At 42.3% G+C, this 16,855-nt stretch overlaps 1 protein-coding gene across 6 annotated transcripts in view; it reads left to right on the top strand.

The window, feature by feature from the left end:
- LOC135901427 (cyclic GMP-AMP synthase-like receptor) overlaps positions 1 to 16,855 on the top strand; it is a 90,172-nt gene that overhangs the window by 43,085 nt on the left and 30,232 nt on the right. For all 6 annotated transcript variants that reach the window (XR_010564121.2, XM_065431216.2, XM_065431218.2 and 3 more), the window contains one exon: positions 15,762 to 15,890. Coding sequence is in view for 5 of the 6 variants with exons in the window: in XM_065431216.2 (XP_065287288.1) it covers positions 15,762 to 15,890 (129 nt within the window). In the remaining variant the exon portion in view is untranslated. The remainder of the gene's footprint in view (positions 1 to 15,761; positions 15,891 to 16,855) is intronic.

Genomic DNA, 16,855 nt, shown 5'->3' with positions numbered 1-16,855 from the left:
TGGATTTACTGGACTCCTTGCTCCGCTTGTCCTTGCTATGCTTTTCTTTGCTTTCCTGCTTATCTTTGCTGTGTTTCTCCTTGCTTTGTTGCTTTTCTTTGCTTATCCTTGTTGTCTTTCTCCTTGCTGCTCTTTTTCTTGCTATGCTTCTCCTTGGAGCTCTTTTCCTTTTTCGACCTCTCCTTCTTGCCTTTGTCCGCTTTCTCCTTGCTTCCTTTGCCCACCTTCTTCTTGCTGGACTTAACCTTGCCAGCCTTCCCTTTTCTTCTGGATCTCAAGCTACCTTTCTTAGAGCAGCCTTTTTTGGCCTTCTTGGACTTGCGCTTGCCTCCCCCTTTCTCTTTCGTGTTCTTGCTGCTCTTGCTGCTTAGCCATGGGGAGAAACCCTTCTTTTTCTTCTTCTCTTTACTATCCTTGCCTTTGCTTTTCTTCTCTTTGCTCTTGCTCTTCTTTTCTTTGGACTTGTCTTGTCTTTTCTCGTGCGCTTCTTGTCTTTGGACTTGGCTTTACATGTGCACTTCTTGTCTTTGGACTTGCCTTTGCTCGTGCGCTTCTTGTCTTTGGACTTCTTCTCCTTATCCTCTTTCTTTCTTTCCAAACGCTGCGTTGCTCTGCCTGTCGCTTGAGCTATTGTCTCGACTGCCGACGAGAAAGTGACTGCCTCACCACACACCTGCATTGCTTCTTTTGAGTCGAGTGCTCCACTCACCACCTCATTTACCAGCAGGGTTCGCTCTCCTTTCCGCGGTGGAACTTCAGAAGGGGTGACAAGTTCTGCCCGAGAGTGGACAACGCATGCAGCTTGGTCTTGCCCCAGAGCCATCCACTCCAATCGTTGCGGATACGCGTCTAAATCATCTCTTTTGTCGTCAAGACGAGCCATCAACTTTCTTGTACAAACCGTGGTGGGTCTAGAAGATTCGGTAGCCGCTAAGGGACGCTGATAATTGTCCGTGATCCCCTGATATCCTCCTGCGATATGTGCCTGTTTCCACAAAATGAACTGCTTCTCACATTCTATCCTTATTTTCTCCTGCTCTTCTGCCTTGCGAGCTCTTCTAGCCTCTCGCTCTTCCGCCTCGCGAGCAACTTCGTGAGCATCCGTGCGTGCTTGCGCCCTTTCCTCTCTGTGCCTTTTGGCCTCTTCTTTCTTCTCGTCCCAGAGACGCATCGCCTCTTTCTTGCTTAGCCCTAGCTTGAGCGCAAGTTCTAGCATTTTTACCAAATCCATACTTTCTGCCGTCGAGAGTTCGGAAAGATCCGAGACAAATAAAAAAGAGACAAGGAAATGAATCCTGGCAGGCTCGCCACTTGTCTTTGTCACGGATCTCCTCCGGAGAACACTCTGGCCGAAAGAATGGACTAGGCGACAGGTGTACCCACCCAGATGCACATTTAATACAACCCACGCGACACGAACAGCAGCACACAAACCTAACAAAACTAACACACAAGATACAAAAACTATCAGTACACACACGAACTGGTGACACTGCCACTAGCGTTCTATTGAGAGTGGTTGGCGTTCGTGCTCACGTCTGGTTCGGTGCGGATGTGGCGTGGTGTGGGTCCCGTAGCCGGCGTCGGAGTGGCATTCGACGTTCGAGGGCTGGCGTCGCTGGAGGCGTCGTTGGTTGCGTCGTATACGCTCCTGGTCTAAGCGCCCGTGGAGGTGTGGCCGATGATGTTGGCGTTGGGGTACCACCCGGAAGGGTGGCAACAGCGGTAGAGACACCCCTGGCCGTAGCAGGTGGTAGCATCCTCCGTGGACTCCCCGGAACGGGCTCAGGAACGGCAGGAAGTTTGCGGTGCAAAGCCGTAGAACGCGAGCTCACTGGAGCACTAGCCGGCGTCGCTCTCTTCTGGTCGAACCGTCCCTGACCCGCCGAGTCTCCGCTGCTTTCTTCTTCCCCCCGTGTCTCGCCCTTCCTCGCTCTTTTATAGCCTTCTTGTTAGTCCACGTAATCCTTCTCTTCGTCTTCTTCTCTTCTCCACCAATCATCGCTTTCCATCTCACCGGATACTTCTCCACCAATCATCTCTTGTCACCTCACTGAGAACTTCTTCTTTATCTTCTTTCGTTTTCGGTTAATCCACGTCATTCTTAACGCCCTCCTCGTCGTCTTCTTGAAACCTTTCTTCGTCTACCATTTTATTTTATCTTCCTTCTTATATGTGACAATGGCTACACAAAGTACCACAGGATTTTCTCCATACTTTCTTCTCTACGGTCGCGATCCTTCCCATACCATCGATACGGTTTCGCCTTATACACCAGACGCGTCAGAATGTGCTCCCGTTTCAGCCATCGCCTGATACGCCGAGGAATGCCGTCAATTAGCCCGAAAGTTCACCTCCGCTGACCAACAACGACAAAAAGCCAATCGTGATGGCGACGCTACGAATCCGAACTTCGCTCCCGGCACCCTTGTCTTGTTGTCCGTGCCTTCTACCATGCCTGGACTTTCGACAAAGCTTCTCTCGCAGTATGATGGACCATACCACATCGTCGAACGGACCTCTCCGGTCAACTATGTCATAGAGCCGCTTACATCGACATCCGACAAGCGCCGCCGTGGACGGGATGTTGTTCACGTGGGCCGCCTGAACCAGTTCTGTGACCCGCTCGTCTCCACGTCGTAAGTCGCCAGGATGGCTCCACTTTTGCACCGGGGGTAATTGTAATGAAGAAGAAGAGTACGATAACAAGGCCAGCCAGATCGTCTCTTCCATGCCTGCTGTGCAACTAGTGGGCCAGCCGGATCGCCAGTGCTTGGCACGAGTGTGAGCCATTCAGGCAACCAGTTGTTCCTCTTCTGCGTCACCTGCCTCCTCGGTCACAAAGAGACGCCACCCTCGGAACTGTTCAGTGCACCCATTACAATATATATATATATATATATATATATATATATATATATATATATATATATATATATATATATATATATATATATATATATTATTTATTTATTTATTATTTACCTGCATCGCCCCGTAGGGCATTACAGCAGGGAGGTAACAAACTTGAATCAATACATCAATAAATTAGTTCAATGCGTGGTAAAAAGCATCATTTTCTGTAATATATACAATGGTCGATGGCAAACTGTTCCAATCTCGAACAGTTCTAACAAAAAAAGAATAACGGAAGACGTCACCCCTACAAGAAAATTCCCTGACCTTCAAACAGTGGTCAAGTCGCCTAGATATATAGTGTGGTGCCTGGATATATTTTTCGCGGTTTGTGCCTGTTTTAGAATAATAAATATTGTGGAACAATTTTAATCTAATATGCTTTCTACGATCCTTCAGCTCTTGCCATTTAAGTTTAAGTTTGCTTTCTGTCATGCTAAGCTGCCGGCTATAATTACCAAGAACAAATCTAACTGCCCTATTCTGGATTTTTTCTAATTTGTTTATAAGCTCAGATGTGTGTGGGTCCCAACAAACACATCCATATTCAAGTACTGAACGTACATGACTAAAGTACAACTGCGTCTTCAGGTTACTCGGTAAATGACTAAAATTGCGCCGCAAGAATCCCAAAACTGATGCTGCCTTATTTCCAATATAGTTAACATGCTTGTTCCATCGTAAATCAGAAGTAAAAAACACACCTAGATATTTAAATTCCTTGCTTACTTTTAGAGTTGAATCATGAATTCTATACCTATAGGGATGATTAGCTCGTTTTCTTGTAAAGGTGACGTGAACAGTCTTATTTATATTTAATGACCTATCCCAACGCACACACCAGTCTGCGATAGTGTTTAGGTCAACTTGCAGGATTTGTGAATCGGAAATGGCATCTACGACTCTATAAACAACACAATCATCGGCAAACATCCTGAATGAAGACTGTATACCAGCTGAAATATCATTAATATACAACAAAAACAATAGTGGCCCCAACACTGAGCCTTGGGGAACGCCCGACGTAACTGATGCATATTGCGAAGATATACCGTTCAGAACCACAGCCTGTTTCCGCAATGACAAATATTCGGCAATCCACGCTATTATTTTGACATCCAAGTTATAAGCTTTTAATTTGGAGAGTAGGAGACTGTGTGCGACTACATCAAACGCTTTACTGAAATCCAAGAAAACGCAGTCCACAACTTGTTGCTTATCAACTGCCGAGGCTAAATCATGAATAAACTCTACCAACTGTGTATTGCACGATAAACCACGCCTGAAACCATGTTGGCAGGGACTTAGGAGATTATGCTTAGTTAAGTGGGCCATATAACTGTATATTACATGCTCCATAATTTTGCAGGTTATACTAGTTAAGGAAACGGGCCTGTAGTTCTGAACGGAGTTACGCACCCCACTCTTATGTATGGGCACGACTCGCGCTAACTTCCAATCATCTGGCATATCAGTTTCATTGAGGGACTTCTGAAACATCCGGACGAAATAAAAGCATAACGCGTCCGCACAGTTCCGTATGATAGCGGCAGGAATGTTATCAGGGCCGCATGCCTTAGCCTGGTTCACATCTTTTAATAATTTACGGATACCATCAACACAAAAGGTAACTTCTGGCATGGGGTCTATTTCAGCAGGTAATTCAAAACAGACAGTACGTGAGCTAGACGGCAAAAAGACAGATGAAAAATAACGGCTAAAAATTTCAACTTTAGACTCATTATCATGAATAATAGTTTCCTCATTTTTCAAAGCAGGTATTGACCTGTTATCTTTGCCATTACGCTTCACATACCTCCAAAATTCTTTGGTATCCCTAACAAGTCTTTCTCCTAGATTAAAGAAATAGAAGTCCTTAGCGATGTCGGACTTTTGCCTACATATATATATATATATATATATATATATATATATATATATATATATAAACAAACTGATCAGGCATTAAGCGATTATGACGATGGTGGTGACTGAAAAAAAAAGAAGTGTAATTTCCTGAAGCATTTTGTCAGCCAAAGAAGAGCGGGCAAGGCCTTCAAGCCTAAAGGATGGCGCATTCTGTATTGAACAGCATGCACCTCCCTATCTAGGAGGCGATAAAACAGGCCACTGGAAGCCAAGCCAGTGAGAAATCCAACATCATGGCTTCCAAGAATGCATAGCATGGCTTGGAATGTGCGATTTCATCTGGTAAATTGAACTTTGGGGCCTCAATTCGTCTGAAAAATGGGTCGCAAAAATACATTAGCTCAATTGGAACCGTGACAATGCCTTTATGAAGTCAGCGATATCCATTAAGTCTGAATTTTTGTGGTCAAGCGCCCGGTTTAGTGGGGGTTATTGATTCTGTGAACGTTGTCCATAGTTTTGTTGAGTGCAGCGGTGGTGATTTTTTATATGCTACGTGTTGTGAGCCAGCTGGAGATCCAACAGGGCACTTGGGCGAACTACCGAGCCAAGCAAACCCGCTTCAATTATCTCATCAAGTAATCATTCTCTAACATGGAAAATCAAGGTGATTTCTTTTTGCAGCAAGTTCTTGCTTGTTTTATTTTTTTTTTCTTCATTTCGGTTAATTCAAAAATCCGCTTAATTCGAAGAATTTTCGTGCTCCAGTGGCCTTCGAATGATCAAGGTTTTACTGTATTTGGAATGTGTTGACATTGCCTACAAGGTCCCTTTCACTTGAAGAAAATCCTACATGTGGCAGGCAGGTGGATGTATTAACATTAACACATGTACTTGTTTATCTTTCTCTGGTGACCACATTTTAACCGGCTAACAAAGGTAAGACGTCATCGCTCAGCGCAGGACGTGCCCGCATGTATCGGAAGCTTCTCAAATGTTATCGATGGTTCTATCCATTGTTTGTTGTCACCGAACACTGCGTAATCTGATTGTATGTGAGGTGTGAATTGTGTAATACTTTCTGGAAGACATGCGGGCACCAGCAGTTATACTGGAACCTTCAATGACTCATGTATAAAAGCTGACGTGCTTGCCCTGCAGATCAGATTTTGATGATAGCCGACTGTGTTCACTGCTATCGTTGTGCTTTGAGTGTAACTTGCTTTCTGGGCTCAGGTTCACCCAGTAAAAAGTGTCATTCACAGTTCTGCAACTGTTTTCTTCATTGTCGCTACAATGTGACAGTATTACATTAAGAGAGCACAGGTATGCGACAGAAATGTTCCAGTCGCCAGGACATTTGGCGGCACACTGCACATTATGCGGCTGCAAGCCTATATTCAATGAAACCGTGGGTTTGGCTCGCTGCAACTCTAAAAATGCATGTGAAATTGTGGAAGCTTACTTCATGCTAAAAGATGACTCAGGTAAACCACTTTTTCAGTGGTGCTAGTAGGGTGTCTACCAACCGGGAAGACCTGGAAAACTGGGAATTTTTTTCATTGAAAGAATTGCCGCTGTCAGCAATGGCACTGACTCCGCCTTTGTGTTCATCGCAATTGCATGGCTTCGACGCTCGGAAAGCACAATGTGTTGCAGAAAGCCGGTTTCCAAAAGTTAGTTTTGCCTTAGTGCAATCGGTCCTGCGGTGAAGCATAACAAGTGTGGGAAGGGGCAATTCTCAAGGGACACATTACGTTGAGACAAAGCGCAAAAAAACAACATGCGGACAAGAGAAGGAAATGAACACGCAGTGCTGGTTACGTAGTACCAACTAGCCCACCAGTCTGTTCTCTTGAACACATTATGTATTCCTTAATTATACGTGCATGCACCCGTCATCTCCTGTCACAGGTAGGAGCACCAATATGCCTAATAAGTGTACTGGCAGGCCTTCAGAGCTTTTTCAGATGTGCCTGTGGTGATTTAAACCCATCAGGGCAGTAAAAGACTTGCATTCTTTTTTTCGAACTGCCCGATTTTTCGGACGTTTCCACGGTCCCTAGGGAGTTCGAGAAATCGGACGTTGACTGTACAACTAATCAAGAGAATGCTTCAAGTGGTCCGTGGGGCGAACGCGCGGTGGAAGGAGGATGAGAACACAAAGGACTTAAGCATTGAGGAATGAACAGGAAAGGAAGCGGGCCATTGCTTCTTTCAAGGAGCTTGAACTCAAAAAACAAAGTGATGGCTGCCTCCGAGATGCAGGTGACCATCATCCAAACCAAATAAACACTTAAATGTAGTGAAACGCAATACTGAGGTATTTTGCACGGGCTGAGAGTATGTCAAGACAGTCGAGGTTGACTTTCCAGCTGCTGAGAGAGAATCTAACTTGTTACAAAGTACGAGCCTCGTATCAATGAGCTTGCTATAAGTTAATAGGAATAACTCATATTTGAAGATACTGCTTCTGTATGCATCTCCTTTTTATTCGTATTTGAGAATGCTCGACTCAATTTGCAATGGGTTTTACCATATTTTTCGAAGATACTTTATTCGCTGTGCATTTTACTAACACCTGCCTTCTGTTTTCTATTGGAGCAAAACAAACGCTGCTCCTTACTATTCAAACTGGGTTAAGTCGTGTTTTTTTAACGTGCTTGCTAGAGAGTGACGGCATTAGGCTACATGGTATCAGCCCATCTTTACGTAAAACAAATTTCTGGTCACTCAGGGAATTTTGCAAAGGCACTCAGGGAAAACCTGGAAAACTCAGGGAATTTGGAAATGTCAACTTGGCAGACACCCTGCGCTAGGAGAAATAGATTTAAATTCATAGATGAGCGTTAGACGGGGCCATACCTGTCATTGTGAAATCAGATGTGCATAGATTACTTTTATTTTTGTCTTGCATTTCACTTTTTCTATTTATTATCAGTCACCCTATCATGTATATATTTTATGTGCACTAGTAAATAATAAACAGTTGAAAGTTTGTGCACATGTGTATCAGTCCCTTCTTGTTCTTTGTGTAGCAGTATAGCGCAGTATATTATATGTTATGTCTGGCCAAAGGCCCCGTAGCATTTGGTTGCTCAACTGCCTGTTAATATGTGTTAATGAAAAGGCTTTGTGAATTTGGCCCTAATGGACCAGACACATGTACAGGTCTCTGTTTGAGGTTCAACACTGGAAGACAACATCCTATTTGCCATATGTATTTCCTACTACAGGACAATGGCAGTTCGTACACCACTGCCTTTTCACAATCAACAAAATGGTTTCGATGCTGCTTAGAACAATCAGATGCAGTTTTACCACATGGGTTTGTCAACTGACACACTTTGCTAAGTTTATCTGATGCTAAAAAAACAACTCTTACTTTACTCGATTAGCAATCTATTGAGGACAGTGTGCTATGCAATGTAAATAGGGCATAACTGGAATCTTTTGTTCCATTTTTCACCTGTTCTTTTACTGTATATTTATTGTATATTGTATATTGGTGCTACTTTTCATACAACACCTTTTCAATAAGCCCTCTACTACAGAAACCTGCAAGGTCTTCGGGAACCCTGCTGCCTACAAACGTTTAGACTGATTCGTTAGGCTTGCGTGAATCTTATGATGGCACAACTTCTTTATGGCATTGCCTCGACACAAGTTGGTAAATGGGACATCTTAATGACAGTCTAAGAGAACATAGTTTAAATGTAAAGAATTACCGTGATGATTATCATTCTATTCACTGTCAGCGGTGTGGCTGCGCTCCTTTGTTTACTAATCATGTGATCCTTGCTAGGCACAAAGGCAAGGATTTGCTTGAAATGATAGAGGTGCAGACTATCAAGTGGAGTGGTGAAAACTGTGTACACACTGCGTCTATAGACTTTGCATAGACATGTTGACAAGGAATGCCACTTTGGTGCATGGTATATCAAAGTATGAATTTTCCCAGGAATGAAATGTTGAAGTTAGTGCATTTTGCTGTCTACATCTTTTCCCTGTTTTGTTTGCCAGTGCTAAAATTTTATCCAAGTTTGAGTACCAACATACAGCAATGGAACCACATCGGAAAAATTTAAGCCTGGTGTCACAATTAGTTATCTCAAGAAACCAGGAAAACATGCACGTAACACTTTAAACACCATGTTTTCCTACATACAGCAAACTTAGCATGCAGATTAGTTATGTCTTATTTTTCCATCAAATGTGAAGTCGGTACAAATTTGTTATTTGAGGACACCGAGAAGCCTACTATGCACCTCGTATGTATTATGCAAGGAACCGAGAGAGAAAAGAAAGTTCGCAGTAATTATTTGTGCAGCTAATAGCTCAGCAAGCCAAGTTAACCTTTTGCCACACATTGTCCTTATTGTGGCCTCTATTCCTACTGAATGTGAATTTGGAGTAATTTACACAGCTACATAGCAGTGCTTTGTATTTCGTAGGATTTTTTTTTCAGGCTTAGAAAATGCTATGTAGCACATACTGAGCAACAGAAAGCTGGATCGAGAATATTTATGATAGCCTACAATTTTCTTGTTGATGGTTTTGCTCCGAATATAATATTTGAGCAGTTGAATAATGAAGAAAACTTGCACAGAAACTCCTCTGGGAGTTGTCTAAGTATGCACATGCATTGTACTATTTGCCCATTTCCATGCAGCCCAATGTCATTATCAATGTTATGAAACTTGATTCAACCGGTATAAATGACAGTGCTGCGGCAACACGAACTGCTGCGGATGGCGGCGTAAGGTGAAGTGATGAAGCAAGCAAACTATTGCTGGTGGCAGTGCCATGTGTGCTGATGACGTTCTTATCATGATTTATCTTTATTTTTATTTGAATATACTTTTAATTGCACTTGGGACTTTACAGGAGTGAATTTATACACAAGAAAATACAAATTACAATCAATAATTAAGTAAGGTAGCAATCAGATGTAAAAAAGACAAGAAATCAAAGCATTCATAAGCGAACATATAAAGTGCAGAACACGAGAGACCAAAAGAGCTGCCAACTTTAAGTAAGTAAGTAAGTAAGTGAGTGAGTGAGTGAGTGAGTGAGTGAGTGAGTGAGTGAGTGAGTGAGTGAGTGAGTGAGTGAGTGAGTGAGTGAGTGAGTGAGTGAGTGAGTGAGTGAGTGAGTGAGTGAGTGAGTGAGTGAGTGAGTGAGTGAGTGAGTGAGTGAGTGAGTGAGTGAGTGAGTGAGTGAGTGAGTGAGTGAGTGAGTGAGTGAGTGAGTGAGTGAGTGAGTGAGTGAGTGAGTGAGTGAGTGAGTGAGTGAGTGAGTGAGTGAGTGAGTGAGTGAGTGAGTGAGTGAGTGAGTGAGTGAGTGAGTGAGTGAGTGAGTGAGTGAGTGAGTGAGTGAGTGAGTGAGTGAGTGAGTGAGTGAGTGAGTGAGTGAGTGAGTGAGTGAGTGAGTGAGTGAGTGAGTGAGTGAGTGAGTGAGTGAGTGAGTGAGTGAGTGAGTGAGTGAGTGAGTGAGTGAGTGAGTGAGTGAGTGAGTGAGTGAGTGAGTGAGTGAGTGAGTGAGTGAGTGAGTGAGTGAGTGAGTGAGTGAGTGAGTGAGTGAGTGAGTGAGTGAGTGAGTGAGTGAGTTTATTTTCCAGGTTCAACTGGAGGGTTTTCTGGCAAAAAAGCTGCATGAGCAGCTTGACTATGTCCAGGAAACCCCTACAAGCAGTAGCACACGAGTGGTACAGAAATCAGACACACATACAATAGTTACAGTCAATAAAGAGAAAACATTCGCCAGTTATACATACAGAGTGTAACAATCTATCGCAAAAAAAATTAAACAATAAAATCGAAAATAGAGACGCTCAAATGGTCATACAAATGTTCAGAGTGAAATAGGAATAATCAAGCAAAACATATAGAACATAAAATCACATTTCAACAAAATATTTCCGGAGCTCAGCTTTAGTATATCCTATTGTGTGTTTATATGTGTTAAGAACATGGGGCAGGTTGTAAGACAACATTTGTAATTTATAGTGGTCATCAAAGCAAGCGTTCATGCACATAGAAAAGCATTCATTCATACATTCATACAAGTAGTACACATCTAGCAGTTAATGACATAAATCAGTAACAGATTGAATATGGTCATGAAGTCTGGCTTGTTGACAGGACTGATGCAGCCGTGGGCTCAAGTAACTTTTTTAGGTTATCCTGCAAAGTTGTGAATTTATCGAGGACGTTCTATTCACGTATGGCTCAGGGGAATTAAGAGAAGTAATATATGTTGTTAACACAAAAGTATTCATTTATCGTCAATTCATGCTTGTGACGCATGTCCCTAGAATGGTTAAAACTAGTGTAAGTAGCAGAATTCATGTTGAATGCATTATGTATTAATTGATATAAGAACTTGACTTTTTGAAGTGTTGCACGACTTGATAATGTGTCTAGGCATGTGCGGGGAAACAGCTCCGTGGGGGAATCTGTGCGCCGATACCTGTTGTAGATAAAGCGAACCACTTTCATTGCATCGATTAGAGCAGGTGTACCTCTTTTTGCATATACAGAAGCCAGACGATGTTTGTGTATTCTAAGATTGGACAGATAAGGACCTTATATGCGAGTAACATGGTATCTGAAATTGCAAAAGGCAAGGCACGCTAAAGAAACTATAAACTATTCATTGCTTTTTTGGTTGTATTGGGGCTTTGCTTTGTGATCTGAGGTCATCAGAAATAATGACACCAAGATATTTCTTTTCGTTTACTGTAGTAAGGATGCCATTGCCAAAGCCATAAGGGTAGCTAAGCTTTGATTTCTTATTTGGGACTGACATCGGTTCTGTTTCTTTAGATTGATCACCATTTTCCAGGTATTACACTACTGTACGACATTGCTTAAAGCTGTATTTAGTTCTTGGTCTTCTTGAGTTTTTATTTTTTTTATATAGCGTGCAGTCTTTGCATCCATGTGATGTGTAATGTCATTGATGTATAAGATAAAAATGGTGCTAGGACAGAGACATGTGGCACTCCAGAAAAGACCGGCATGATGTCAGAGGCATGGTTCATTATGTAGAACACATTGTCAGTGTTCCGATAAGTAGCTGGCTATCCATCTTGTAACGTGACCCTCGCCCTGTATCTGATTTATTTTTACGTTCAGTATAGCATGTGACACTTCATCAAAAGCCTTCGAGTAATCGAGGAAAATTATAGCAGTTTGACTTTGATCATTGATGCCCCGTGCGAGGTCATGAAAAATTTCAGCAAGTTGAGTAACAGTGGACAATCCTGCTCGGAAGCCATGCTGGTTGGGATGAATGATATTGTCAGTCTTGGTATATTCTATGAGAAATTTTAATAAGATCTGCTCAAGAATTTTGCAACAGGTACAAGTGAGAGATATAGGTCAGTAAGTAGACGGTGACATTATGTCACCTGATTTGAGAATGGGGACTATTTTTGCTACTTTCCATTCAGCTGGTAGACAGCTGTCCTGAAGTGACTTATGTTGAATTCCAATGGCGGAGTCTGAGCAAGTTTTTCTGCTCGTTTTGGAGCAAGTTTGTTCCAATGACAGAGTGAGGGCGGGAGTAAGGTGTTCCAGTGAGAGAGTCGGAGGGGATTCAGAGCGGGAGTCACTCCGTGGAGCAGAAAAGGATGCTCTGCCAAAATCGGCAGAGTGGACCGGAACTCTGCGTGACGTATTTCCTTTACTACGTTTGTCTGCTGGGAGGTGCCACCGGTCACGACTTGCGAGGAAGCAAAAGCTGCTGCACGCTTGGCAAGATATCCATTCCATACTTTTAAAAAAACAACAGGTGAACGGCGCTGAAGAGACAAGTGACCGGTGAGGCGGTGCTGGGAGCAAACAGCGGAAGGGTATGACAGCACGCAAGGCGTCCTGGGTAATTCGGAGATAGAAGTTCCGCTTCCAGCGGCGCAGGTTGTGTTCCCCTCGTGAATTTGGAGGCGTTGCTCTACGCCAGAGTCAAGTGGTCACTCGCGCAGTCCGTTGGCTGCTCCGACTCCGCCGTTGGAATTCAACATTAGAAAATATATGGTAGAGGTATTCAATAATTTGTTCAGCATAATGCCTGAGGAAACCGTTCGGAATTCCATCAGGACCACAACTCTTTTTTTCATCAAGATTCAACAGCAAAGAAAGAATCCCACTTATGCACTTATGGCCAGAGCCCCTAAAAGGGGTGTTGACTCATTACTATTGCGTGTCCCTAGAACATTGTTGTCGGCAGTGAAAATCGACTGGAAGTAACTATTAAATGAGTCAGCTTGCTGTTTTCCATGTGTAGGCGAGCTTGAAATAACATTCTTTCTGTTGATATATCTCCAGAACTTGTGCAGTGAATCTTTAATGAAGTTGTTGAGCATAGTGCCACAAAATCGTTTTTTGGCGTTCAGTGCTTCCTTCTTTAACTGTTTTGTTAGTGAACTATGTGCACCCTTAGTTCTAAGTTTGTACGTTGCGTATTTCTCTTGCTTAACCTTTTAGTTTTTCATTTCACGTGAATTATTTCTCGGGTAATCCACGGATTGTGCTTGCCTATGACCTTCTTTATCAAAGGGACTAAAGTTGTGATGCAGTGCATCACATGCTCCTTACAATGTGCCTACAAAGCATTAACAGTAATGCTACTTTGGACGTACAAATCATAAAAACCATTGAATTCATGCATAAGGTAAGTCATAATAGCTGCATCATTTGCTCTGTTGAATGCAAGCATAGCGTACATAGCACCACTTCATGGTCAGAAATTGCTCTGACATTGCTCTTCATGCTCTTCATGGTCAGAAATTGCTCTTCATGGTCAGAAATTGCCTCTGACACTTCCACTTTACAGTCATCTATTTTAAAGTAACTAACAATGACCAAATCTAGTATAGAATTTGGTGTTCCTTGCACATGAGTAGGCTCATTAATAATTTGTACAAGTTCCAAAGTAAACAGTATATGAAACATAGCATTTCTTGTTGCAACAACTGAACGTAAGGTATTCCAATTAACAACTCGGCAGTTGAAGTCACCAGCTAATATTATCCTAGACCCGTAGACGTATCTATACATGTAATCAAAAAGAAGATTCAGATACACAGCTTCAGCATTTAGTGGCCTATAGACCACGCCAACATTAACAGAATTACTTTTTAGGTGAATTTTGCACAAATGGCTTCTACACCTGGAATGTCAGGCAATTTTGAGAAGGATAAATCATTTTCCAAGATCAAGGCCTTTCTCCAACCTCTAGTTTCTGTGTCTTTGCAAATGATAACATAGCCTGGGAAAACGAATTTGTCATCTTGAATGGCTGAATGCAGCCAAGTCTCAGTGATCAAAACAGTATCCGGATTCCAGGCATGAAGGATAGCCTCCAAGTGGCAGGTTTTATTTAGAAGGCTGCGTGTGTTTATGTTCAGCAGGGTCAATGGCATCTGCTTGTTGTTCTTTTTGCCAGATTGCTCGTTTTTGTTTTTTTCCACTTGCTTTTTAGCATGTTTTTCTATTTCAGCCATGTCATGAAGTTCCTCATCCCATTTAGAAAGCTGGCCATTGATACTTACTTTATTATATGTTAAGAAGACCTTTTCATTTCTGTGGCAGTTTGCTTTTTTATTGTCCCACAATTGTTTTTCTAATCTCCCTGTAAGGACATGAGAAATCTTCACTAATAGAATATACTGAATTTTTAAATTTTGAACAGCATTTGAAGATCTTGACCTTAATTAAGGGAAAATGAGATGTCCGCCCAATCATAGCAATTACTACAAAGGAAACCCATATGGGTTCCTTGAAAGAAAAGTCTCACAGTTGAAGAAAAGTTCGTCCTGGTCCGGGACTCGAACCCGTGACCACCGCCTTTCCGGGGCAGCCGCTAATGTCACTTATGATTCAATTATGAAGGACCAGGCTATCACTACTAACAGCATTGTCTCCGTTTATTTGAAATTAAAGACAGGAAATTTTCTTCACTTCACATGCAGCTACAAGCTCATGAGCAGGGAATGAGCTGCCGCATTAACCCTTCTGAACCTATGACGAATGATTTTTTAATGCTTAGATTTAAGGCCTAAAAAGCGTTGCAAGTGCGGTTAAGGTGGTAACCATAGATGAATACTGCATTGACCATTAGGTCAGCTTCAATTTGGTGCAATAAATAAAAAGCATTAAAATAGCACTATTGCCATAAAAATATAAAATCAAAAGTAACATAGAGCAATCGCAAAAGCGGTAACAGTGAAGTGGTATCAAGAGAGGCTTATGATATCCTTTTTTGTTTTGTTTACATTCGAGAAAAGCAAGCTTGTTTATGTAGAAGCCAAAAGTAAACTTCAACGAATTTTCATTTTATTTGTAAGGTAATTTGGAGCCAGTTTTCTTTAAAGTTCTTTAGCTTTGCACAGAATACCGTGAATGTATGCAGCATGCCCGTGTCTGGGCTCATCAATGAATGGGCCTGGACCAGGACGAACAGCATCAGGCCTGAGCATGGTCTGAGCCCACCAACAGACGGGTTTTTGTGTGTGCACGTGCAGTGCTCTGCTTGGTGGCTGATCGCAGCCAGCAGGAGCAGCATTGGGGAATCCAGGAAGCCAGTACAGGTGTTGTCGACAACAGTCGGAAAGATTGCTCCATCAATGCACCGAAGTACAGTGATACTCTATCGCTGCGGTCACAGTACGAGAATTGTGGCACAAACCACGGTACCATGTCGGTCTTACTTCTGCCATAGCACCTTGCCTGCGTCCAAGTGTTTGTTGCCCTCATTTTCTTTTCCAGCAATGCAAGTGCTTGTTACTTTAACATTAATATTGCCTTTGCCTGGCCAGCTGCTCTGTTGTTTGGTATTTGCACTTCTCTGTGGAGTGGCTGTTCCTCTTGCAATGATGTGCTTTTGTAAACAGTAGTATCGGATCAAGACGGTACGTTCTGTGTGCTATGTCGAGTATGCAAGATGATGTAAGCACGTGTGCTGCATTGCAGGCTCTGAGGGACAAGCAAAAATGGCCGCTGTCTTCTTACTCTATCAAGACTGTGGTGATGCACCACAGACTGGAGAATCGAGAGAACGTGTACTGGCAGAATGAGCACCAGTGGACAGTGTTGCTTGATGTAAGTGCTCAACACAAAGAATCTGGTTCATACCCATGCATTTTTAACTAAAAATATTCAACTATAGCGAGCCCTTGTATCAAATTCATTAGGACAAGAAATTGACTTCGTTCTAAGCAGGATTTTATGAAAGGTGGATGAGCTAAAGTAGAGTCATAATGATGCGAGATAAAGAACTTTTAATTAAGGGATTTGGTTATAGTGAGGGTTTAATATAAAAATGCAATTTAAGTTTGAATAGTGGCTATGTAGTTCTGCTAGGCATAGCTGAATTCTGGATTGTGCAGTTCATATGGCTTATTGTTCTCTGCATTGCTATGTTGCAAGATTAGGAAATTTTAGATTTAGCCAAACAGTAACATTAGTCTAGGTAACAGGCCAGAAAAGTACTGAAGGATCTAGCTGAGCTATAACCAGAGGAACTCGCACACTCCAGGCCTTATTCCATGTAAATTTAACCTTGACAGGACCCATAAAAATTAATTGAATGATCTGCCAGGCCAAATTAAAAAATAGAGGGGCATAAAAAATGTCGGAATGGTGTTGGATGGTGCTGAAATACTGCTTCCTTGGCAATAGTTCTCCAATTATAATGCACCTCCCAAATCGAATGTGCACCCAGTGTTTATGGGTTCAGAATGCCAAACAATGTACATCTAAATCTGACTTGCTCAGGGTTCTGTAACAACAAACAAGCATGCCTCTGATTCTTGCAATTCTACTAATAAAACTAAAGCTGTAGACTTTACCTTCACAGAATGGAAACTTACTTTTCCTAATGTCTATCGTCGTCAATACCATACAGCTTCTTATTACTGTATATGGACTACAGCATGTCATCCTCTGCAGGTTCACTGTGTTTCATATTCCACATACCTTCACAAATCCGCAACCAACACGAACAGAATGGTGGCTTCTCTTTAGGCTAACTATACTTAAGTTATTGCTACATGCTACTGCGAAAT

Source organism: Dermacentor albipictus, chromosome 6 (assembly GCF_038994185.2).
Source record: "Dermacentor albipictus isolate Rhodes 1998 colony chromosome 6, USDA_Dalb.pri_finalv2, whole genome shotgun sequence".
Classification (NCBI taxonomy): Eukaryota; Metazoa; Arthropoda; class Arachnida; order Ixodida; family Ixodidae; genus Dermacentor; species Dermacentor albipictus.
This window is presented reverse-complemented; position numbering and strand designations above follow the sequence as displayed.